This window comes from Ciconia boyciana, chromosome 3, assembly GCF_034638445.1.
Source record: "Ciconia boyciana chromosome 3, ASM3463844v1, whole genome shotgun sequence".
NCBI classification, from domain to species: domain Eukaryota; kingdom Metazoa; phylum Chordata; class Aves; order Ciconiiformes; family Ciconiidae; genus Ciconia; species Ciconia boyciana.
In genome coordinates, this window is record NC_132936.1 from 82246512 (window position 1) to 82270694 (window position 24183).

The following is a 24183-nucleotide window of genomic DNA, read 5'->3' on the forward strand; positions in this document are numbered from 1 at the left end:
ATTTACCCAGGGATGGAGAAAGGAGAGAAGCTACAGGGACTATAGCCACATCACTAGGTTAACAGCATACCCATGACATTTCTTGGTGGCCCGGTGGCTATTCAGTCCATACCTGTGAGAAGGGTAAGCTATTACACAGTACAGCTTGTGAAGGAAGGCTGTTTCTACAGAGCAGCATGATTTCCCCTCTTCAATGGGTAAGGAATCGTAGTCAGAAGAGAATCTTCCCTCTGTAATTGTAGCAATCCACTAATAAGGATGACCAGGGTGAAAATCAAGCCATGCAACCTTTTTTGAAGAGTAGTGACTATAAATCCAAAAAACACAAGATATTTTTATGTCAGTTAAGTCTGTTAAATGTAATGTACTGATTCCTCATTGCTCCCCAAATAGATACCAGGCAGTGATATTAATTTGTAATTTCTTTTCTGTATTTTGAGCATGGAGGGGAAGAGAATTTGGAAAAAAAAAACAGTGAGCCACTGTGGGAAAAGATTCCTAAAATCAAAAAATCAGCCAGGAGAGCCTTACTAGGAAGATGAAGTCCATGAACCTATGCTCATTTGAATCAGTGACAAAAGCTCCTACTGGTCCTGATGAGGTGGGTGGACCAAATGAGATCAGGGAGACCAATTCAGGGCTGTGTGTAAGGGCAACGCAGGGAACCAGTATGTCCTCAGCCTACAGACTGCAAAGGAGGCTCTGTGATGGCAGGCTTCCCAGAGGAACAAGCAACAGTTGTGTACAGTGGGGAAGATGCAGATGTTGTGTAAATCAGGAAAGTAACACAATATTTCCATATGTTATTTGTGTCATCTCCTCCAGGGACTAATCTTACACATAAAGAGCTTCGAAAAGGGAGGTGACCCAAGTGAGGAAAACTAAGTGGGCACTGCAGTGAACAAATGAATGGTTTGACAGCAAGCAGCTAAAATATTTTGCATAATATCTATTTTCAGCTTCGATAACTAAACTGGCATTCAGAAAGGTTTCTCTTCTTTCTCTTTCTTTTTTACTAGACCCTCTGTATTACAGAGCAACTTTGAAGGACTAATAGTTAAGTATCTGACAAATATCAATGTCACTCCAGAATTTAGTGAAGACCCAGTGCCTTTACCCACTGTGGTTTCTCATTTACTTCATGAAATTAAGCAGACTATGACGTGACACATGAAGCACTGTCAGATTTACAGCAGTAGCTGAATTTCCATGAACATTCTGCTGCTTTCAGCACACGTAGCTTTGCCAAAAAAACAATCTCAGCAAAGCAGTGCTTACCTAGCAGGACTTTTTTTTAAAAAGAACATGAAAAAAGATGTGTTTTCTTTGTCCTTTCTTTGAGAAAGCAGACAACAGAGATGGCTGATACCCTGATGTCAGAAGGTGCCTGTTCAAATCCAGGCCAATGTGCTGGTGCCTGATCTCTGTAGAGTTCTGGTAGCTGGTTGATACTCTGACTGAAACACAGTGGTGATACTCCAGGCAAACTACAACTTGAGTGTCTGACCAGTGACAGAATGAGTACAAAGACTGAAGTGATCCCTACAAGCAGTCTCTGCCGATTTAAGAGTAATCCCCAAGCAAAACCACTAGGAAATGTTTCAAGGTCTGAGGACCAGACTGCTCTGCCATGAAGTCCCAGTGAAGCAAGTAGCTCCATACCGTGGTACAACGTGCTGCAAGAAACTGAGGTACAACAAGAAACTGTGGCTTTATATCTCATATGTAGGATTTAATCTGTAGGTTGGTACTGTCAGGAAGAAGACAATGCAATAGCTGGGGCATTGCCAGCAGCTCTCTGCAATGGTGATTCATTCAGCGATCCACCGTGTAGCAATGACACAGCATACATGGACGAGCGATGTTCTGGCTTGTGAGTTATCTGCAGCTGGTCACCAGCATTGCTTTAATGCCTCTCAGACCACATCATCTCCCTGCAAAAAAGGATCGGAGCAGGATTCCATCACATAAGAATGTTTTCACGTGTTTTCTTAAGATAGTGGGAACAGGCTTTTTAAAGAAAATTTTAAGCTTCCCTTGGAATGTAATCAACTCAACACACAACAAGGTCGCCAAACTGTTAAAAAACAAGGGATTTTGTTAGGGCATGCCCATCTGAATGAAAGTAACAGGTATTAACCAAATTATCTAAGCTACACAAACAAAAAAAAAAAAAGGAAGAGCATAAATCTGACATAAAAGCTGATTTGTATTATCTTTTCATTTTTGTAAAATTACTTTCAGCATCACATAGAGGGAACATCTAAAAAATGCCTTTCAGTTAATAGTTTTCTCCATCTCACAGGACCAAGAAGTCTGATTTTTATCTTGACAATGCTCTTTGGAAATGCTCCTCTTTCAAATCCTGACTGCATATTTGGAGAAAAACTGGCATGCAAATAAACCATTTCTGACAGAGGATCACAAACATTTTTTCCAGATATCTTTTAAATATCCTATTTCTAACAACATTACAAGCTATGTAGAGACTACAGCTTCTGGAATTGGTAGCTTCCAGTGGTGCATCTCAGAACAGAAATTCGGAGTGTGCCGAGCCAGCAGTCATTGCCGTGCCCTGAAAGGACCATTTGATGGGCCAAATCCTGAGAGCTGGGAAGTGTTTGTACATTTCATTCACTGCTGCAGATGTTCAGTTACCCTCAAGAGCAAAGCGTGCTTATTTTGTGATGGTTGAACTTTCAGCCTTCGCTTGGAAAAAGAAATTATCTCCTACGGGGTAACAGATGTCAAACAGAAGGTATTTTTGAGATTAACAATTATTTTTGTTAATGAAAATAGTCCCTCTCTCTTTCTTCTTCCCTGTCCCCTCACACATTTTCAATATTGCTCCCTTTTATGATCAGATTCTGACTTCTGAAAGACTTCTTTTGCGGGAGCTAATTGGGAACTGGTCTCTCTCATGGCTGTATTGATTGAACAGAGTGGGTAAGCTCTCTGAATTTAATGGTGACTAACAGCCATCTGCTATACTCTATGACTAACATTATTCCATTTTTGTGGGAAGATGTGATTCCATTTCAGATCCTTAAAAAATTCAAATCACCCTATACAGAAGATATTTTGCCTTTTCAGCCTCTTTTTTTTTTTCTCTGGAGAGAAGTTGAATCCCCTAAAAAATACAATTGAGGGGGCTGCTTTTGACCAAAACATAAATGAATCTGATGAAATGCAACAGAGTGTCAGTCTAAACTTACTTTGCTAACCTGTACGGCTTTGCAAGGACTACCCATTTCAATAGGATTATAACTGTCAGATAAGTTACTAGCACAAAAAAAGAGGTAATCTCTTATGAGAAGGTTTAGCATAGATTGTTGATGGATTGGAGCCTATTTAGATAACACTAATCAATGCATCCTGGCAACTGCCAGATGGGACACTGTATTTCCTGATGGCTTCAAAGGGCATTTTAGAAAAAGATGCTCAAAAACCAGAAAGCATTTTAGCAGAGAAAAGGAAAGTGGTGGTAGATGGCAAGGACAGACAACTTGAGGAACTGGTTTTGGGCACTGTGGCTCTTCTGCCCACTTATAGACTATGTTTTCTGTCTCCAGGAGGTATTCATAATGTTAGTGTATCTTTGGGGCCGCTTTTCAATAGCGTCTTATACTTATTTTATGATATTATTATTATAAAGTTTAATGGTTTATTAATAATATTGATACGTTAATTATTAACTAATCATTAATTATCAAATATTTATTATCAATGCTTAATGTCTGTAATATTTAATGATATTGTCACTCTACTTCTATGTTGGAAAGGTAAATTTACAAGCTGATAGACAAAAAGAACAAACAAATTCTGCAGCTGGAGAACCCTCCAGTTCAAGCTGCAATGGGAAGAATAGATGCTGCTGTAGCCTGTAGAGCAAACAGCCAGAATATGGCTGTACCCATGCACTCAGGCAGGCAGGCAGGCACCTGACTTGGCAGCTGAAGGATCCTTCTGGGAAGGTCTGAAGAAGGTGAACTTGGAAATCTGCAGACCAGTGGTGATAAAGTGAGGATGGCCACAGCAAAGGAAATGCTATGCAAGATGGCAAACTAGAAGCCAGCCTGGATGGGATCCTGTTCTCTAGTCACCTCCTTCATGTGTTGCCACAGGATTACTTTCTCTGCAAAAGCTTTTATGCTTTTACTGGCTAATGAACAAATAGGGTAAGACTTGAAATTACCATTTGCGGCAAACAGGGTTGCAGATATTTGAGTGTGTTATTTGCATAGTAAGGAGTGAACATGTTATCACAGACCTGACTGTGACTTGTAGGTCCTGAGGAGCAAAGTTCCTATCACTAGCTTTGGGCATCTTGCCCTGCAAACTTAATGATCCTGTAGTGTGTTTTAATAGAATTAACTAGCTAAACAAAGAGTCTCCAGATGCTACCCCACTCCCAATCCCAGGGACTTTCTAGGTTCCACTCCCATGTTGATCAAAAGCTGAACATGATTTACACTGTGGGGGACACAGGCTGTTGTAGAGCATTGGCTTAATGACTGCAGCCTTTAACAGTGCTCCCATGAGGCTCTGCCTTACTGGATCAGGTCTTACTGTGAAGTGTGTGCATGGGGTCAGCCCTTCAAAAAGTGCATTTCAAAACTGCGTGGTTTTCAATGGAAAAATAAGTGCAGCATTAGAGCACTCTGATTTTTAAGAGACAGCACAGTTCTGTGCTTCTGGCCTACTGGATGTAGCTTCTGCTCCATGCACACACCAGAGAGCAGGAGGGCTTTTGCAGATCATTGCAGCATACTCTATGGACCCTCCATAAATTATTGATGAAACAGCTGATCTTCCATGCATGCATGAGCAACATACCTTATCTTTTCCTTTGGAGCTTCGGTGAGAGCTGTTCATAATACAGCTTTTGCTAAAAATGTACCATGCATGCACAAACCATGGTTTTCAAAGGCTCTTAAGCCAAGTAAATCAAAAGTGTTCATCACTAAAACACTCAAATTTCTCTGCTAAATTTTAAATTTCAGCCCGCACCTGTTTCAATGTTACACTCAAAAATCACTCCTCCCTTTTATATTATGAGAAAAATATATTTGTTCCCTTTCTCTCACTTGAAAACAGCAACTTCCTTTTTTTCCTTGAGCTTTGAGTTAACATCATATTTGGGAAATGTAAAATATCCAAGAAATAGAGGGTTCAAACACTACTAAGAAGTTGAAAACCAGAAAGCAAATAGGAAATACCTAGACAAGTGTCGTTATTGTTGTCAACATCCCAGATGCTGTAAATACCTGATGAGTTGAAAAGAAAAAAACCCCACTTATTGTCAATGTTACTTCCAACAGGAGAATTGTAGGGAGGAGGAGAAAGAGCTTCACAGCTCCCTGTGTGGAGTACGTATATCACGCAGGGCAGTGCAGTGGCAAATCAAGCCCTGCAGAGCTATTTTTCCCTGTGCCATGCAGCCAGGCATGTAACAGATGCCTTTACTGCAGAGCATGGAGAGCGATGTAACATGACTGTGGTTGTATATATTTCTTCCCTGCAAAGTAGGGACATCACACCGTGGTATGCTGAGAAACAGTCTGATCCGCGATCTGTCCCAGGGACGGGACGGCCCCTCCCTGCCTCTTCTCAGGGGCCTGGGAGGAAACCATATGCTGGCTCCAAGTCATTGCTGTTTTCAGTCTTGATGAACCCTTTTTCCCAAGTTTTCCTGTTCACCTGAGGCAGTGCAATAATGGCAGAGGGAACTGGAGCCTATTGACCTCATGCTGGATGAACAAATCGACTCTGACTCTACAGACTCCTTTTAGGAGGGCATTGAGATGGAAGACAGTTTGAAATTCAGAGTCTGGGCTGCACTTGCAGAACAGGGGATTAGAAAAGAATAATTTTGTAACCTGATTAAATATTGTTCCATCTCAATGTATTTGTGCTGTGAAAGGATCAGGCACACACCAGGGCTTAGGTCTACAAACTCTGTGAAATCAATAGGAAGTGAGGAAGCTTAGGTAGGAGATAGAAATGTCAATGTCCTGTTGGATCTGGGCCAAGGTTTGACAGTGTAAATTACTGTGCAAAGATGGCACAAGACCCTTCCTCAAAGTGCTTGATGTCTAACTATGAAGAGTAAGTTACTGAGAAGTGAGAACTACAGGACTTCCCACTACAGGCACGAGGCCTCACTTTTCTTATCCTATTAAGTTTTAAACCCCACCATATTACATGTAGGTTTAGCAGACCTGCTCAAACTAGCCCACAATCCTTTTCTTGTAGCACGAGTGTCTTCAGCGAGAGATTACCACTTCCTGAAACACATGGGAGAGCAGTACAAGAAAAACCATGATGCATTTCTAGCTATCTTTAAACACTATAAAGGGAAGTGGTTAGAGGAGGAGAGTTAGAAACCTATGATTTGCCATCTTGCAGTGGTTCAGTTTCTCAGCAAGAGCTCTTCAGGCAGCCCACAGTCAAGTTGTCAGCTCAGTTGACAGTCAAGCTACAGAACCCCCAAAGCAGGCAAATGTGAAACTGAAGCAGTCTTCCTCAGCAATCTAACAGAGAAACGAAACAAGGGCCCAATCCCACTCCCAGCAGAGACCACACTGATCAAGGCAATGGGATTATGGTATCTTTGGCTGCAGCGAAAGCAGGACGAGGTTTGAAACTGTGCAAAGTGAATACAAAGGACCATCTGACCACGAGTGCTGACACTGCTTGGTATGCTCGGCTATGCGTGATGTGATCTAACATGCGTCTTCCTCAAAATATTTTATCACTTGGTTGAAAGAGAATTTAAGAATCAGCCGCTGAGAGTTGGCCATTGGGGTTGCAAGGGAAGTGTTAAAGACTTTAATGACCTCTTGCACAGGATGAGGGGCTCAGGCCTATCATAGTCTTAACTTTGAAGGTTGGCAGGGTCAGAAGGAGCATACAGAAGACACCATTGCTATTGCAATAAAACCAGAAAACTTCAAGGAAAAAAACCCAAACATTTTCTCTGTAGGCAAATTAAAAGTGGATCCACAGGTTGCCATGGATACAAAAGTCTGTTTACTCTAGTAGTGTTTTCTAGCAGCTAAACACAAGTATAAGTGATTAAGGAGAAAACACAGCTATGTTTATAAAGTTCCGTTAGGTTTATATAATTAGTTTTTTCAACTGTGAACCACCACTGGTGACCTTTTTCTTGACTACTCATAAAAACCCAGTGGGATGATGAGACCATTTTTAGAACCACCCGTCCTATCTCTGCCTCTCCACAACCATTTGGGATCAAATGACTACTAGCATGTCATACATGGCAATTTTCACAATCCAGAACCCTCACTTCAGGTTATGGTAGTCCAACCGTCAGTTTGTATGGCTGCTCTGAGAGGAACACATGAACAGCTACATCTTAGATCATAAGGCAATCCAAAACCCTAGGCACACAGCCCTGTGCGGGAGCCTCTATAGTCCTGTCTCAGAAAAGTGATCTTATCTTCCCATGCATGCATGAGAGACTAAAGTAGTCTTTCTGCTTGTGGGACAGGCAGAAGAGTGACTTGTCTTTGTATAGACTAGGCTGAAAGAGGGAAAGTTTCACCAACAAAAGGCTCACGTGTGTGTGTGGCGGGAGACTCCATCTTTGAACCGTCATGTTGGATTGGTAACTGCAAGGGTCAGTCCTGCCTGCCTGCCAACACTGGTGGTGTAGTGGTCTCCTCCCAGAGCTTTTGTGTCCAGCGTTCCCTTCAAAAAAAGAAAAGCTGAAGTTCTGACATCTGGCATGCCATTAGGAGGGAATGTCCTGGCAGTGTGCCTCAGCCAGCTGCGATGGGAGCCTGCTTTTGGAGTGAAGCATGCATGAGTTGGGAGAAATTGTCTTTGCTGCAACCAGCAGCTAGAGAAGTCCGGGTGGGTTTCTTCTGTCTCTGGAGTGTTCCCATTAATATTTTTACTAGGAGCCCATTCTGATAAGCCTTCTTTTTCTGTCCTGGACTTCAGAGCAGTCCTTCCCACTGTTGTGTTTTACTGAAAAATAGGAAATTTAAAGACATTTCAGTGTCCATGGACACTCTCATAGAGCCTGGATGCTGAGGTGAATTCTACATTGCATGGATAGAGAGATCCATCAATCCACAAATCAAAAGTTTCTTTCAATGTTTCTAGTACAAAGAACCTGTCAACATCTTTAAAGTATTTTTTTCAGTCTTAAAAACCACTGTGTGAGAAGGTCGTCACAGGGCATCACTATTTTTTGTTTCATGGGGACTGCATATAAAACAGACATTTGTGGTTTTCTACATGCCAACCGAGCAAACTGGACTCATGAGGCTCAAGCTGGTTGCTCATCATTACCAACAAGAAAAATTGGGCAAGTCCAGTTACGCTTTCCAGTCAGGGTGTTCTGAAGACACACGGTGGCATGGATGCAATTAAAAGGACAGTTTGGTGTACATAGCTATGATTTCTGGTGACCAGTGAGATGAAACGAACCCAGTGTGATGCCGAAGTTACAGGCTAAGTTGGCAGAGCTTGCAGTAAAAAAAAATTAAAAATCCATGGTATATAAACTTAGTCATTTTTTAATGTAATCAAATAAGACACTTATGAGATGTTTCAAAGTAGAAATATGGCTTAAATCTCACCCCTCAGATTACTCTGGGTTTTTCTGTTTGCTTAAGGATGCACAGGAGATGGATTCTTTTCTCTGAATTTGGCTGTATGCACTACACAGAACTTTAAAGTTTTAGTGAAGTCACTGCAATTTAAAAATATCTGAATAGAACATAAGATTAAACATTTAAATACGTACACAGTCCAGATTTTATCATATTCCAGGTTGTGCTAGAGTCCTTGAGAATCATCAGAAGGACATTAATCTTCATTTCTAAAAGACAGAACCATTCAGTATTATAAAATTTGTAAAATCTGCAGCACTAACAGATCTCCATATCAACCTACACTGAAGGTTTGCGTCAAAAAATGCAAGTAATATGTGTCCCCCCAACTTGCATACAATCAATCCACAGAATCTGAATAATGTTTATTTTGAAAGCGCTGCCATGAAAGGGCAGGCTCGATAGCTGCTATTGCTGTCGGTGAGGCAGGGACTGTCTTCTTAATGAGTGTTTGTACAGTAACCAGCACAGTGGGATGCCGATAGTAGTAATAATAAACCTTGATCAGAGATTTCAAACATTCCTGTAACATCAGACAGAGCGTTCTGACTGCTGCACAACCAGGGGCTTCAGCCGCTGTATGAAAACCTCAGATTACTCCAGGGATACTTCTGAATCATGTTTACCTAACCCAGTCAGGGCACGGGTATTTTCCCTTCCCTCATTTTACTTGTGCCACCATATTGCTTTTAAATCAGTGGCAATTCTGGAAGAATGGTTACTTCACAGCATACTCACCCAAGAAACCAAGCCCCACACTGCAGGCACTCAGCCCCACAACCTGCAGCACGCTCAGGGCTGGATGCAGCAACGGGCAGGGGCACACGCGTTACCCCAGGCCCACGCAAAGCCCCCGTGGAGCCCAAGCCAAGCGGCAGGCCCAGCAGCTGGCGAGCACCTGGCTTCCAGCACCTTCCCCGCTTTGCTTCGAGGGCCGCCCCAGTGCTGGGGCTCCGTGCCCTATTTCGGGGCAGTGACATCAGAGCCCTGACTGCCATGTCCCTGCTCGCGCAACCCTGCCTGCCGCAAAGCCACGATGAGCTGGAGCGGCCCTGGCCCCGCCGTCGATGCCCCAACCCACCCGGGCCCCACCTCAGCGCCTTTCTCCTCCCTAGGGAGGCCCCGGCTGCGGGGACCCCCCACAGCCAGCCTCCGCCCTACCCCTGCCCTGCCCTGCCCTGCCCTGCCCTGCCCTGCCCGGCTCCAGCACCGCGGGCGGGCGGACAGCTCCTGCCGGGGCCGGGGCCGGGGCCGGGGCCGGGGCCGGGGCCGGGGCCGGGGCCGGGGCCGGGGCCGGGGCCGGGGCCGGGGCCGGGGCCGGGGCCGGGGCCCCCCTTCCGGCGGCGGCGCGCAGCGGAGGCCCCGCCGCAGCCGGCGCTGTGGTTTTAAATGGGAGGAGCGGCGGCGGGCGGCGGGGCGGGCGGTGGGCGGCCCGCGCTGGCCCGCGGCGCCCATATAACCCCACCTCCCGGGCGCGGACTGCCGCGGTAATTGGCTGGATGTGGTACTTGGAGATGTTGAGCTGGCTCCTTCCCCCCATGTCCCTGCACACACACAGGGGCGGGTGGTGCGGGCGGGAGCGGGAGGCAGGGCTCAGCCCCGGCGGTGGCGGGGCTCCCCCCACTCCCTGCCTGCCCGCCGCCTTGCCCGAGCCGCTCCTGCTGCTGGGCTGCTGCCTGCGGCCGCAGGACCCGGCCGAGCCGGGCCGAGGGGAGCGCGGGCGGCTGCTGGCGGCGGCCGAGATGATGGCGGAGGGCGGCGGCGGGCCGGCGCGGAGGAAGGCGCTGTCGCTGCTGGAGGCGGCCCGCTCCCGCTACGAGAGCCTGCAGATCTCCGACGACGTCTTCGGGGAGTCGGGCCAGGACAGCAGCGGGAACCCCTTCTACAGCACCTCGGCCGACTCCCGCTCCGCCGCCTCTTCACAGGACGAGGAGGACGACGAGGAGGACGAGGGGCGCCCGGAGGGGCCGGGCCCGCGGGGCAGGGCGGCCCGGCGCCGCGCCCCCAGGGCGGCGGCCACCCCGGCGGAGCGGCGGCGGCAGGTCGGCGGCGGCGCCGTCCCTGGCGGCCCCGGCCCTATGGAGGAGGAGGAGGAGGAGGAAGCGGAGAAGGGGGGCTGGACCCGGGCGCTGCGAGACGTCCCACCCCCTCACTTCAAGGATAGCAGCGGTACGCGGAGGGCGGGCTGCCGGGGCAGGGGGCGGCGGGCCCGGGCGGCTCCGGGTGGCCCTTGCGAGCGGCGGTGCCCGCGGGGGGTGCCCGGAGCGCGGCGCGGCCTGGGTCGCGGCGCGGCCGTGCCCGGCGGCGCCGGGGAGAGAACCCCCTGCGGGCCCGGCTCTCGGCCTGGGCTGGTGCCCGGCCCCTGTCCTCGGGGGCGGAGGAGACGACAGGTGCCTCCTGCCCGGTGCCTCCCCAGGAGCGGCCCTGCTGTCAGGCGGCTGGTGCCCAGGGCCGGCCGCGCTGGTGCGGGGAGAGCCTGGCCGAGGCAGCGGGCGGGCGGGCGGGCGAGGGGAGGCCGCGTGTGCTTAGTCACAGGCATCCCCTCCCCGGCGCTGTGGCGGTGCCCCGAGCGCCGGCAGCTCCGGGGATCCCCGCGGGAAGCGGGCAGGCTCTCCCCGGAGCAGGGTGTGCTGCGCAGGGCCCGTGTTTGGCCGGGCTCTGGTGTGGCGGGTGGCTCCTCGTCCCTGCTTACAGGTGGGGAAAGCCGTGCATCTGGGCGATGCCGGTGACCTGCCCTGCGCTGTGCAGAAGGGCTCTGGGAATGGGACTGGGGTTCCCTCTGGCTGCAAGGTGTTCTGTGCAGCCGTCCCTAACCTTAACCCTTCTTGCATGGCTTTAGGCCAGAGTGAATACCGAGGGAGCGATGAACTGACATGACATGACAGACAGCAGCAGTGCACAGCACTGACATCTCCGTGGACTGGCTTGTGTAGCAAGTTGCACCACTGGTTTGCCTAGGGAGCTGTTGCAACATACCTGTCTGCAGGCCTCAACAACCAAGTTGACTGTGTAGCAACAAGGCTTTGCAAAAAAAGATTAATGGTTATGAAGAGCTGGGATGTGAAATAAAACATTTGCGTCTCTGAACAGGATGTGATGATTGCTGTCATCCTCAACTGAGCTGACAGTTTGCCTGTCTTAAGGTTGCTTGTCTTCACTGTTTTTTTGTAGTGTTTAATTCCTTCATTTTGCTGTTAAAAGGTAACGCAGTAGAGTGCTGCTCCACTTAGTGTAGCGTGCTGAAATTTGTGCAATGGAACAGGCAGAAACCTATCTGAGGAAGCAGCTTGGGATGGGGGAGTAAGGTGGAGCTAGCACTCGAGCCCAGAGAAAGTTCTGTCATGCTTCTGACATGTGCAAATAGAAGTTGTGTCTACCTCTAGAAATAGCTAGACCCTGTAAAATGTTTAAATATCAAGCTGATGTGCCTCTTTAAAGAACTCTGTAAGTTTTATTGATTATTCTTATTCACAAGCATATCTAAGATCAGGTTCTGGACCATAGGCTTCATGGTGTGATGCTATTTCAGCATCAGTTATCACTTAATTTCTCTGCCTTTGCTGGCTTATTTCTTTGTATCGTTACTTTATAGTAATAGCCATTTTAACATAGACAGAACTGGGATTAGCCTTTTAATGCTGGTTTGGAAAAGAATTACGTTGATGACCTATTAATTCACGAATTCAGATTTCCTTTGAAATAAAGGAATCTGATTTATGGTTGTCAGAAATAGATGCAGGTGTCTCTTGAGGAAGGTGTATGGGTATTGCTGTTTAATATGTCCAGTTGCTGCATAACTAGACTTGCCGAATTTTTCTTGCTGGTAATGATGAGCAACCAGCTTGAGCCTCATGAGTCCAGTTTGCTCAGTTGGCATGTAGAAAATATTTCCTCCTAGTAATAGATGGAGAAGAGATTGCTGCTGCCCTTTCATTCTGTTGATGATGATGATGATAGATGCTGCATGCTGTTCATAGCACGGTGATTTGGTTTGGCTGAAGTTCAGTTAGTGTCATGATTTGATATGTGTGAAACATGTACCCTCTGTGATACTTTTATTTTTACTACTCAAATTCCAAGCTATGGAAACTACTGCACTGTATATAACTAAGCTCTTATAATTCTAGTTTGTAGATCAACTGGTTTTAGACCATGCATATATCATAATTGGAGTCGCACTAAGCATACTTGTACTGCTACAATTGTGACTTAATTGGGCACTGTTCTGACCCAAGAATTCGGATCCATACCCGTTGAGGAAAAGGTCTCCACTGAGGTCAAGACAGCTGTCCCTTGCAATGACAGCACATCTTTCAGTCACTAATGGAGTACAAGCAAGAAATGCAGGGTCAGACACAGAGCACTAACAAAACCGTATTCTCAGTTCCAATGTGTTGGATGTAAGAATCCTTTCTTTCTAGGTTCTGAGCTTAAAAGGAAGATGTTTTCATGAGACTGAGATAAAACTTACCTTTGGTTAGCACCAAAACGTCAGAGTGCGGCCTTTTGGTCAAAATCTCAAGAGAAGAATCCTGGTGGCAAGTACTTGACATCATCTGATGCCAGAAGACAAATGTCCTTGTGGACTGAAGTCTCATGAGACTTCAGCTATGCAATGCTGGAAATAAATCCTTGAATCAGACTAGGATCAAACCTAGTGTCAAGCTGTTCAGTTTGGGAGACTGCCCCTTCAGGAAAGTGAAGGTGTGGAGTAGAAAAAGGCTTAAGTTAGTTAATGAGAATGAGCTAAAGCTCTCAAGAAAAAAACATGAAGAAGAGCCACATACAAAACTCTTGTGGTCTTTTTAACTACAAGTAGAAAATACTATCACTTCCTTTTTTCTTTTTTTTTCTTTTTTTTTTTTTTTTTAGTAAATTACTTAATACTGCCTTTCCTTCCCCAGCCTCAGTATTAAACTGATGTCTTAAAGTACTGTATCCATCCCTAGAATTAGTTGTGAGCACAGACAGGCTAACTGATACTTCATCTTGAAAATATACCAGAGGCCCAGATGTGCTGGGGGCTGCTAGCAGTGTTAGATGGTTCAGTATATCCTCAATCTGCAGTCAGTCACTGTGTGTGTTTGTGGTGATGCCTGCCTTGCCCATGTGGCAGGTTCTGACAAACTGGGAAAGGTCTGGATTGACTTCTGTGTCAGAAGAGAAGTGACTGGATGGCATTGCTACGCAACACTGTGCTGTTTGTGTCCCTGATTTTTGTTTTCTGCCCCTTCATCAGGGATTCCCAGTTACTGTTGTTCCTGTTCCATTTAATAAAAATAGTGGGTGCTTAGACTCCTGGGGCGGGGGGAACCCAAACATTAATAGCTTTAGCTGACTTCCATTGTGGAAATCCAAAATATCTGTTAACTTTAACACAGAGGTTAGAACAGATGGCTTCCTGGCACTTCGTGTTATTTCCAGTTCAGCTACTCTGCGAAATCATTTTCTTTAGTTGCTGAGAAAAATCCCAACCATACTGTGATGCCCTGATTTTTAAACTGACAGCTAGTGGCACTGTGTAGTTCTGATTAAAATAGGTTGAGGAAACAAGGGACCTCAAGTGCCTGTCACAAATATCAAAGCAGTAATGTGAATTCTGAGGTACTGGGATATGAGTAGTGGATAGGAGGTCTTGGAGGCAGTTGCTGAAATGCCTTCCTTTCACAAAGACCGCCTGGCTACAGCAGGTCTGTTGGTAGGTCAACATGTGTGTTTAAAAGGATGATGGCATCCATGATTAAGTCTTGGATCCAGGCATGTTTTGGCATCCCCCTTCTCATTCTCTCTAAACCTTGCTGTGAAGGGGAAGCAGAATCGATTTGTTGGGAAGTGAACCTACAAATAGATAGGCTCCTAGGAAAGAAGGTCTGACCTCTGCCCAAACAGTACTTTAATTCTGGAAGGAGGGATATCTGGGGCTCCTCTGGCTTCCTTTCCTCTGAGGTCAGGACAGAGCTAGTTGTGGAAGTGCAGAAAGAATATGAGAACAAATTGCTGCTAGGATAGGGAAAGCATAATTGAAATGGAGAGAGTGAGTGAGCAACTATTATGACTTTAGTGACAAGCTAGTAAGTGCCAGTAACTCAACACAAACCCTTGATTTCTGGTCGCTCCTGCCTCAGACTTAATTGGTGTGCTCTTCCTTCCTTCAGGAGTGGTGTGGCTCTGGGTGGTGCCTTCCCTTGTTAGCTCAGTAATCTGGCCAGGAAATGCTCCGTAATAGATAGAGGCACTATTGGTCCTGGTCTTTCGTTGTGGAGGGTCTTAGAAGGTGCAAATACGCTGGTATTGCTGCAGCTTGACGTTCCTGAATTGGGGTAGCTGTCGTTCTCTTCCTAGGGTCCAGTGCTTCCTATATCTGTATAGTTCAGTGATCAGAAAATTGGACCTCAGATGTAAGAGCACTTCCTGTTGTTAGGGATAATGTTTTAGGGTGGCAGCAATAGCAGGGAAGTCTGAGCAAAAGTTAATGCTGAAGTCCTCAAAGTTACAGCCAATTGGTGCTACTGTTTTCTTCATTTTCTATGCTCTCCAAACCCTGTTCTGAAGCCTAGACCTGAGGACAAAATGTTAAAAATGTTCCTTGCTGAAAAAGCATAGCAGCTCCTCTTCAAGTTGCATTTAGAGAATGTAACTAGCTTTTTATGGATTTCCAGAGTATTTCTCTGAAACACTAAATGCATTGTAAGTTACCATCTTTGAAGAACATGCTCCAATAGAACAGCATGCTCTCAGGGAGAAATTGCATAGACCATGTCTAGCAATCAGGCTCTCCTTGTCACCTTGAAGAGGTTTAAATGAATATTTAAAGTAGTTTTTAATCTTTTTTTTTTCTTTTTTTAAATGAGAATGTTCTTTTCCAGAAAGACCAGGTTATGGGAAACAGTCATTTATTCCATCATGGCTGCCACATGAGAGATGATCTTCTGCACAAGGGAGGGTATGTTATCTGAGAGATGAAATGAGCCTCCGTGCAGGATGGTAGCGTGTTCCAGCTAAAGTCAAGGAAGCAAGGCACAGCTTTAAATTCCAGGTTGTGACCACCCTCACAGTAAAAAAGGTTTTTCACATGTTTGATCACAAGTGTCTGTTTGCATGTCAGCTGATAAGACTTCACTCTTGATTGGATTTTTTTCAGTAGTGGTGTTGTTTTATGAATGTTAAATAAGGAAAATTAATTTAGTTCCTTCAAGTTAGTCTCCAGTGAATCATACAGTGCAATATATATTGATATAGCATGGAGTTGTTAATTTGACCTGTGTTCTAAATCGTTTTAGCAGAGCTAAACAATTCAGTTAAAGTTAAATAATCAAAGGAGAGGAAAGTGATATAGGTAAGGGGAGAAAGGCTTTTAGCTCTTATTTGAATGGCTATAATGGTAACTGGGCAGAGAGCTGTAGAAAGTCTTTGCAGGATGTAGGGGGAGATCCAATCCACATAATCTTCCAACGAGTGTGGAAAGGCAGATGGGAAGGCAGCATTCCAGCAGCTGGGAGCCTGGAGGAAGAGCTCTTGGGTTAGGCTGGGCGATAAGAGGGCCATATACATGCTACCGTTTAAGTGGTGGTGATCTTGGTTCAAGTCCTGAATAGAATCTGAGGGCTTTAGTCTTATTAGATTGAGGTCAATACTTAAAGATTCGAGAGGTGGAAGAAAAGCTATGAAAGCTACTTAGTTGCTTATGGCAGATTCTGCTTCAGAAATATCTGGGCCAAATTCTCTTGACTGTAAGTGGATAAAGTGCTGCTGATGTGACTTGTTCTTGCTTACTTACGTCATCAGAGAAATTAGCTGCTTTTGACTTGCATAACCATGGAAAATACTGGAAAAAAATTGTGTATCTATATAATCTGTTCTTGCATTCTAAGTAGAAATTACTTATATCTTCCTAGAAGTGTTGTGATGCTGTCATTATGACAAATATATCACGAAGATGTACACTACCACTTTGCAGATCCTTTATAGGATGACTTAAAGGTTTGAAGTTTTGCTAAATACGTCAGTTATGCAAAGGCTTAGTATCTCATGTCTTACGAAATCTAAATGTGCTTTTCAGGTGGTTTTACTGGGTTTAGAGCACATTTTCCTGCTTCCGTCATCACTGAAGTGATGCAAGTGCATGACATGACAGCCTTATTGATTCTAAAATTTAGTGCCACTTAGCTATCTGTGTTCCCTTCCTTCTTTTGCCCATAGCTCTGCTATTGAACATGCATTTGGGGAATAACCTAGTGTTGATAAACTTCACAGAAAAAAAATGTTCTTCTCTGCTTTTATACAGAGAACCAGTTTTGGTCAGTACTTGAGACATGAAAGTCTATAAGCACTGCAGATCAAGGTCTTCTCCCTAGACACTGACTAGGCTTTTACAGAGAAAAAGTATATTTACTCCTAGATCTGTTACTGCATCAAATGAGTCTCTTCCCCTTGCAGCTATTGATGGGGTCATTTAAAAGAAGTAGATTAGTTCCTACAGCTACTCATGTCCTTTTGTCAATATCACAGAAACAGTACAGCAAACAATTTCCTTGTCTGCACACCTCCAACTCAACCTGGAGAGGAAATTAGCCTCTCTGGTGAGTCTAATGAAGGTGCTAAGAGTGGAGTTGGCTTGCTAATTCTGTATAGACTGCTGGGTCATAGGAAGCTGTCCTGGATGCCATAAGCTTAAAAGCAGCTGGAAATTTCCCTTAGGTGTGCTTGTTCATGTAGGTGTTTTGTTTCCCTCCTGTGCTCAAGTTTCCAAAATTTTTGAGCAGATGGATTTAGCAGTTTGGAAATACAAGGTGCTTCCCAAAGGGAAGGTAATCATGGGTACCACTACACATCTTATCTAGAGGTCAGTGGAATATAATCCCTAAAATACCTCATCCTTCCGAATACTGCCAAAAATTGGGCATGTTATTAGAAAACAGAACAGATGGACTGAAAAGTAATACATGGCTAGGACAAATGCATGAGAATACTAGCATTTGACATCTCACTTCCATGTGGAAAGGCATCCTTTCTCAGAGCTTATCCAAGCTCCCAATTCATATTCCTTAAAGAACAGGATGTTAATCAGTCACTGGCTCTATCTGTAAATTAATGGACAGATAACTGAGTGGGTCTTTTAAAAATGAAGCTAGAGCTCCTTGACTGAGGGACTGCAGGGAAATAGGCTTGGAAGGCTCCTTAGCTTATTTTGGCTCTGTATAAATTACTCCTGGATTATCTCCTGATTTTCTGTGGAGACAACTGGTATTAATGGCACATGATAGAAAACATGCTTTTGATTCTGCTTTCTTGGACAGCATGAGGGATTCACATGACCTGTATTGACAAACTATATTTGCCATTAAGAAGGACAAAGAACAAAACCAAAGAACTTCTATTCAGCAAGCAATACAAAGCTGTAGCTGTGGAGTTGAAAACTGGGCAAACTGAAGCATAGTCGATGAGGCGTACTGTAAGGATGCAAAAATCATGTCAGAGAGGGATACACAGGAGACACAGAAGCAAAGAATATCGTGTATGTCTGTATGGATGGGGGGAATTAGCTGTGCGTTGGACAGGAAGATTACTGGAATGGTATAAAAGATACAGCAAGCTCATCAGTGAGCACAAATTGAAGTGTTATTTCTAGTGAAGAAAAAGCAGAAAAAAAGACTTAAAGCAGCTGCTGTTATAACTGTGATTCATTTCTGATTACATATGGCAGAGGGGTGGGTGTGTATGAAAGATTAAATTGGAGCAAAAAAATGAGAATATCTTTCTTTTTTAAGAAATTCACTGTTGTGGAAAGTCTGACTATCCAGTGCATATAGTCATCTCTGCTTTTTTTTGAGAGGTAGATGCTGGCTAACTTCCTGGTGGGTAGCACTTGTAGATGTGCAGTCTGGGGTCTGTGTGTTAGCTGTGGGCGTGTGGCTATTCCCATTGATGTCCTGGTGCTGTCTGCTGCTGGATGCACCCTGCTGATACAGGGCTTGAGCAATGGTAATCTTGTCAGTTCATGCCCTGAAAAACTGCTTTGAAGAGGTTATATGTATTGAAACTCATACATGTATGCACTTACACATATGGCTTATGGCATTTGGGATGGGGATCTAGTTTTACGTACTCTGCCCCAGTACAGGGAAAATGGTTCAACTGGACTGCAAGGGAAGAGGTGGCCAGCCTTCGCCAGAGGGGAAGGGCAGGGTGGTGGTTCGTAAACATTCACTTGCTGCAGCGGCCTGGCGAAAATGAACCACCTTTGGTTTGGGGCGAGGGATTCCCAAGATGATCTTGAAAGATCTAAGACGCTCTTACATCTGTCATGCTGGATATGTTGCGTTATGGATATACATATATATATGAATACATATGTGGATATAAATTCTTATTTAGCCTTTCAAAGGGCTTCTAGCTTGCTGGACTGTACTCCTGAACGAGATCACTAAATGAGAAGACCTCCTTAAACTGAAGACTTTTCCTCATTTCTTGGCCATCATAGTTATTCCTTACTTATAAACTTGTCCTGTTATGTAGTTATTGGTCGGTTTGAGGTGAAGTAAAATACGTCTGAAGGTTTATACTCGTGAGGTCTGCATTAATTCCCTCTTGTCATTGGCTTTGAGAATAAAAGAAATTAAGCACTAAGACTTGGAGTGCCTTTGGGTGATCTGTAGCTACTTTCATGGTGCTAACATTGCTGCAAATAGTCTCAGCCCTTTCTTTTAAGGGTAAGGAAAGGAGGCGGCTTTAAGCGTATCACGAATCTCCCCCGTTGGGAAAAGAGTGATGGGTTTTGGAGTAAACAACATTCTGCTCTTTCCACTTGACGGGGTTGTACTTGATAAATAAGGAATGACCCTCTAAAAAAAGGCCTTTCTTCATCTGCTTCTGTACTACTGGGTAATGACTCACACTTAAACTGACATCAGAGGTGGTCTAAAACAAGTTGTCAAGCCTCTATAGCAGCCACCTGTCATGGTGCCATGGGGCCTGGGGGCTCCCTGGTGGCTGAGCGCCATGGGGGCTCCCCATGGGGGTCTGTCAGGGCAGGGCCTGCCAGCCAGGGCCTCTTCCACTGCCGCAGCCATGAGCAGGGCAGCCGAGGGCACTGGGGCAGCTCCAGTCCTGGGCATCGGGCACCTCCCTGGGGACAGGCCAAGGCCAGACTGGGATCTGGGCCTATGGGTGGGCCTGGCTTGGCAGAGCCCAGGGCAGGGCAGGGCTGTGGGGAGCTGGAGACCAGCCCTGCTGGGGCATTGCTGGGGCAGGGACTGACAGCCCCAGGGGCTGCAATGGGGTCCTGGGCCAGGGGGGCCGGCCAGCGACAGTCAGGCCTGGTGCTGCCTCTGGGGCACTGACAGCAGCTCCTTGAAACAAACTCTTTGGCAAAAGCCGTTACTTTCTGTAATGTCTTTTCCACAGAAGAAGGTGTTGAGAAGGAATTTGGCGCTGCTTGTTTGGGCCGCGCTTCCAGACCACTTCCCGCCTGCTCTGGGCTGTCCCTTCCCTGTCCCTACAGCTCCAGCTGTTGGTAGCCAGCCCTCCCCTCAGCCATGGAGAGCCTGGCTGCTGCCACAGAGAGACTGGGAGATAGCGCGCTCTTCTCACTACCTTTCTATTTCACAGGTGCCCTGCAAGTCCCTTTTGGTTCAAATTACCTTTGCTGCTTATTTCTGCATGAAACAAGGTACCAGCTTGTGGTTTTGGTGCCTGGAGTGGTTGTGCATAGTTAGGAGCTACCTGAGCCTTGCGGAGGCCCGCCATGGTCACTGCATTCCCTGTCAGACTTATCTCCCCATTTCCTATAACGAATCAGAGGCAACTTCTTGAGGCAGGAGCCATCTCTGCATTACCAGCTCTGAGTTTCGCCCTCTGCTTTGCGTTATGCTATATCTGCTGCAACAAACACCTTCTTGCAGAGATTAAAATATACAAAGGAGAGAAGCAGGCAGATGCAGAAACATCTGACTGAATAAATACAATCTAGTCCCCGTCAGGTATTCTCACTAAAATTGTTGTTACTGCAAATGTCTGTTTCTGTCTCCGTTTGAATTCAATAAGGTCTGGCCCAGTATCTCCAAAAATGTGTTGCATAAAGATCTGGCAAAAGCTTAAATGTTCCAATGGAAGAATTTATTTTTTTTATTTGATGAGAATTTGAAACTGCCTTGCTGAATGGAGGTGGACTTACTGAATTTGTTTGTTAAACTTTCAGATAACATGAAGCTGGGAGGGACTGCATGTGCAGTGGCTGAGAATTTGCAAGGCTCTTGACAACCTGAAATAGCCCAGGGGGGAAAAAGGGCATGGTGCAAGAGAAATACTTAGTGTGAAGGCAGCAGTGACTAACAGCACAAGTGGAAAACGGAGGGGAAGGGGAAGAACTGCTTAGGTGGAAAAGGAACTGGAGGTTGAAGCTGACCACCAGACAAATGTGACTCAGTGTCATGTTGTTGTGCAAAAGCAAACATCCTCCCCAGATATTTAAACAGAAGAGTGTACAAGACTTGCAGTGATACTGGCTTGCCATTTAGGAGAGGCAGTCTGGGTCACCAACCCAGGTGAGAAGCAAATAGTTGAATGTGAAAAAAAAAGGCCTGAGAAGCAGAAAATCTACCACTGTACCACCTTTCAGTATTCTGTTTTCAAGCTAAGTGGCCATATGGATAAGTAAGGGTTACTGTAGGAAAGGTAATTATCTGCCTTCTTGCTCTGGAAACGGAATATCAGAAATAACAGGTGTAATTTGAATTGATGGATAATTAAATCAGACATGATAGAAACTCTCAGACAGTGCAGTGCTGCAGAAGTCATGAGGCGTGTCACTGGAAACCTAAGAAAAGTGTCGCTGACCTGTTATAATAGACTGACAGCTAGTATGCGTGCTGAATGGGGATAGAGGCCTGGACTAAAGGACTTCCTGAAGTCCCTTCCAGCTCTCTTCTCCTCTGTTTTAGATTGGTTAAGATAAATGCAAACACTAGGGAAGCTGCTTAGTGGCAAGTTGTATGTTGGAGTGCTCTGCAAAAGGCTTGCCGCTTACATCTCCTGCCTCAGCTTTGGGACCGGGGAGAAAGCTGTATAGCTTGTGGGAAGGAGCTGTGTGCTCCTTCATGAGAAGGCCTTCTGATTTGTTAAGGTGAAACTCCTTCTTTCCCTTCACCCCAGTATAGTGGCCCAGATGATACACTTGACTGTAACTTAAAGTATTGTTCTCACCCTCACTTCTATGGTGATGAGTTGTGTGTCTATGAATCTTGTATTTCTACACAAATGAGTAGTTGTGAACTTCCTTCTGTGTGTTAAAAACACTAATCTTGTTATGCCAGGGATGCCTGATACAACACAACCCAAATACTTGTGAGATTAGCAATACTGCACTTTGGAGGCATTTAGTTGCTGCATCATCCAGTGGAGCCTAGGTTTGTACTTGCCTTCGTCCACGACTCTTCTGAGGTATGAAGAGCCTTCTTGCAACTGAATGCCAACACAAACTGCTGTAGACCATGAGGATGGATATGTGGAGGAAGATGGGCACAGGTCTGGAATAGGCCCAGCTAAGTCATAGTCCAGACGTCTGCAATAACATATGACCATGAACAGATGTCTTGGCAAGAAAGGACATCGGAATGTCTACTCCATGTTTCTCCAGTTCATGGACTGGGTATCAGAAGGTTGTTTCTTCACTACTTTGTGAGCATTGCAAAATTGTTTCATCTTGCAAAATGTACTATTGGCACTTAGGTCTTCTCTTTTCCTGATATTTGCCTCAAGTATATTGAAGAGATTTGCTGGGGTTTTTTTTTTCCCCTGGGCTAAAAATGAGAAAGTAACTGGTTTCTTCACAATCTTCCCTTGCAAGAACACACCCTTACTTCTTCTAGTAGTAGTTCTCTATCTTTCCCAGCTTAGGATCAACTTTTTGGTGGCAAATTGCACAGAGTTCCAAGTAAGGTTTTGCAGTTCCTGTTCAAAGGTACTAATATGTCACTATCTCCACTAAAGATAACTAAAACCCTGCCTAATGCTACCTAGAAAGCCACTGGTTTAGAGTGCGGTATAAGAGATTTGTCTCTGATTTGAGCGGATAATTAGATAAAAAACTCTCATTATTGGTCTGTAAGTGCATGACTTTGCCCTTTTTTCTGTTGTGTATACTTCTCTTCAGATTTATTTTGGCCAACAAATCCAGCTACTATCTAGTAGGATGATCAGCCCAGCATTCCCTATTAGTCTCTTTATTATACATTCTGTTCTAGTTCAATGTTCTAGTAATAAATGAAACAATCATCTCATTTGAGAAATCACCTGCCTTCATCCAAACAACTCCTCCTTCAGTCAAGGATCTGAGTAAAGAGGAGACATTAATGCTCTTACTCATCCCTGTTGCTGATGATTAACAAGTACCTAGCTAGAAACAGAACAGATAAATTCAACTATCCCGTAAGTAATATCTTAGAAGCTTACCCACTAAAAACGATTCTAAGGTGACCTCTCTATGACACAAATGCTCTGCATTTGTCTTGATGTCCTTGATTAGTCTTTCCTCCAAAATCTATTCAGTCTTTGAGGAGTATTGAGATTAGAGTAACAAGTTCAAAGTCACCAAGTCTCTTATTTCTATTTGAAAGTCTTTTTCTCAGCTTAACGTGTTACCTTGAACTTGGCTTCGCTTAGGTTCTTGTTATGGGGCTCCTAGTATTTCAGGATTAGAAACAAAAATATGTACTAAACTGCAAGATTTTAATTTTTTTATGTCTTTGTCTCTGACACGGGTATTGCAGCTTCTGGTGTCCTGTCCCCAAACTCATGAAACTTAGTCTCTTATGAACCTCGTTAGTTGCCTTGAAAATGAAGGCAAAATGCTTGCCTTGACAGCGGAATCACACCTAGGTTGTCATGAATCTCTACGTCCTGAAAATTGCACTGGCCTCACTTTCTCCTTCTTCCCTTTCGTCCCCATTTTATTTGATTGAAGAGCCTTTTGGCTCTTCCTGTACAAGGCACAGCTGTTTCTGGTTAAGAGAGGAGGGAGTATAGCCAGACATACCTAATCCTACAGTCTCACTAGACGGGCGCAAATACAAACCATGTTGAGCTCTGGAAGTGCAAATTACAGTGCAAGCACCTACTTGCTCTCTGGGACAGATGGTGGGTGTAAAATACTCAGCTATGGATATTTTTGAATTGGTATTGTCAAAGTGGGTACTGAATATGAAATTGTTCTAGGAATATGAAATGGACTTGACACTGTTAATGCTGCTGTTGAGATTGTACCAGTTTTTAAATCTTTTTCTGTTCTTTTTGGCTGTTGGCTATCACTGCCTGAATCAATGAAAAGAAACTAAGTGAGCATTAGTTTCTTTCTAAAAGCATCCATTTGTATTGTATGCTGAAGCACAAAAATTTGATAGCATTTTATGGGCAGATATTGCAGTTGAGTGAGTGAAATGTTAAAATACAAGCCGTGCCTTTTCTTCAGGTCTTTTGCTGAAAGGTTGACTCAAAAGGGGTTTGCGTATTGACCTGGAGCGGCTTGACATCGAGCAGTGCGCTA

At 45.0% G+C, this 24183-nt stretch overlaps 1 protein-coding gene and 1 long non-coding RNA gene across 4 annotated transcripts in view; one reads left to right on the forward strand and one right to left on the reverse strand.

Moving 5' to 3' along the window:
- Positions 1-249: 249 nt before the first annotated feature.
- Positions 250-9928, reverse strand: LOC140649314 (uncharacterized). 3 transcript variants are annotated; one of them, XR_012041568.1, is made up of 3 exons: positions 8780-9928; positions 7583-7995; positions 250-307 (listed from the first exon to the last, which is right to left on the reverse strand). It is a non-coding gene; the product is annotated as an uncharacterized lncRNA (long non-coding RNA). The 3 variants fall into 3 exon arrangements; XR_012041567.1 differs by lacking the exon at positions 250-307 and adding an exon at positions 1824-1934; XR_012041569.1 differs by lacking the exon at positions 250-307 and having other exon boundaries at positions 6976-7995; positions 8780-8854; positions 9384-9928.
- A 193-nt stretch (positions 9929-10121) lies between these two features.
- PGBD5 (piggyBac transposable element derived 5) overlaps positions 10122-24183 on the forward strand; it is a 75656-nt gene continuing 61594 nt past the window's right edge. The window contains exon 1 of the mRNA XM_072856318.1: positions 10122-10814. Within this exon, the coding sequence (XP_072712419.1) occupies positions 10145-10814 (670 nt within the window). The 5' untranslated portion in view covers positions 10122-10144. The remainder of the gene's footprint in view (positions 10815-24183) is intronic.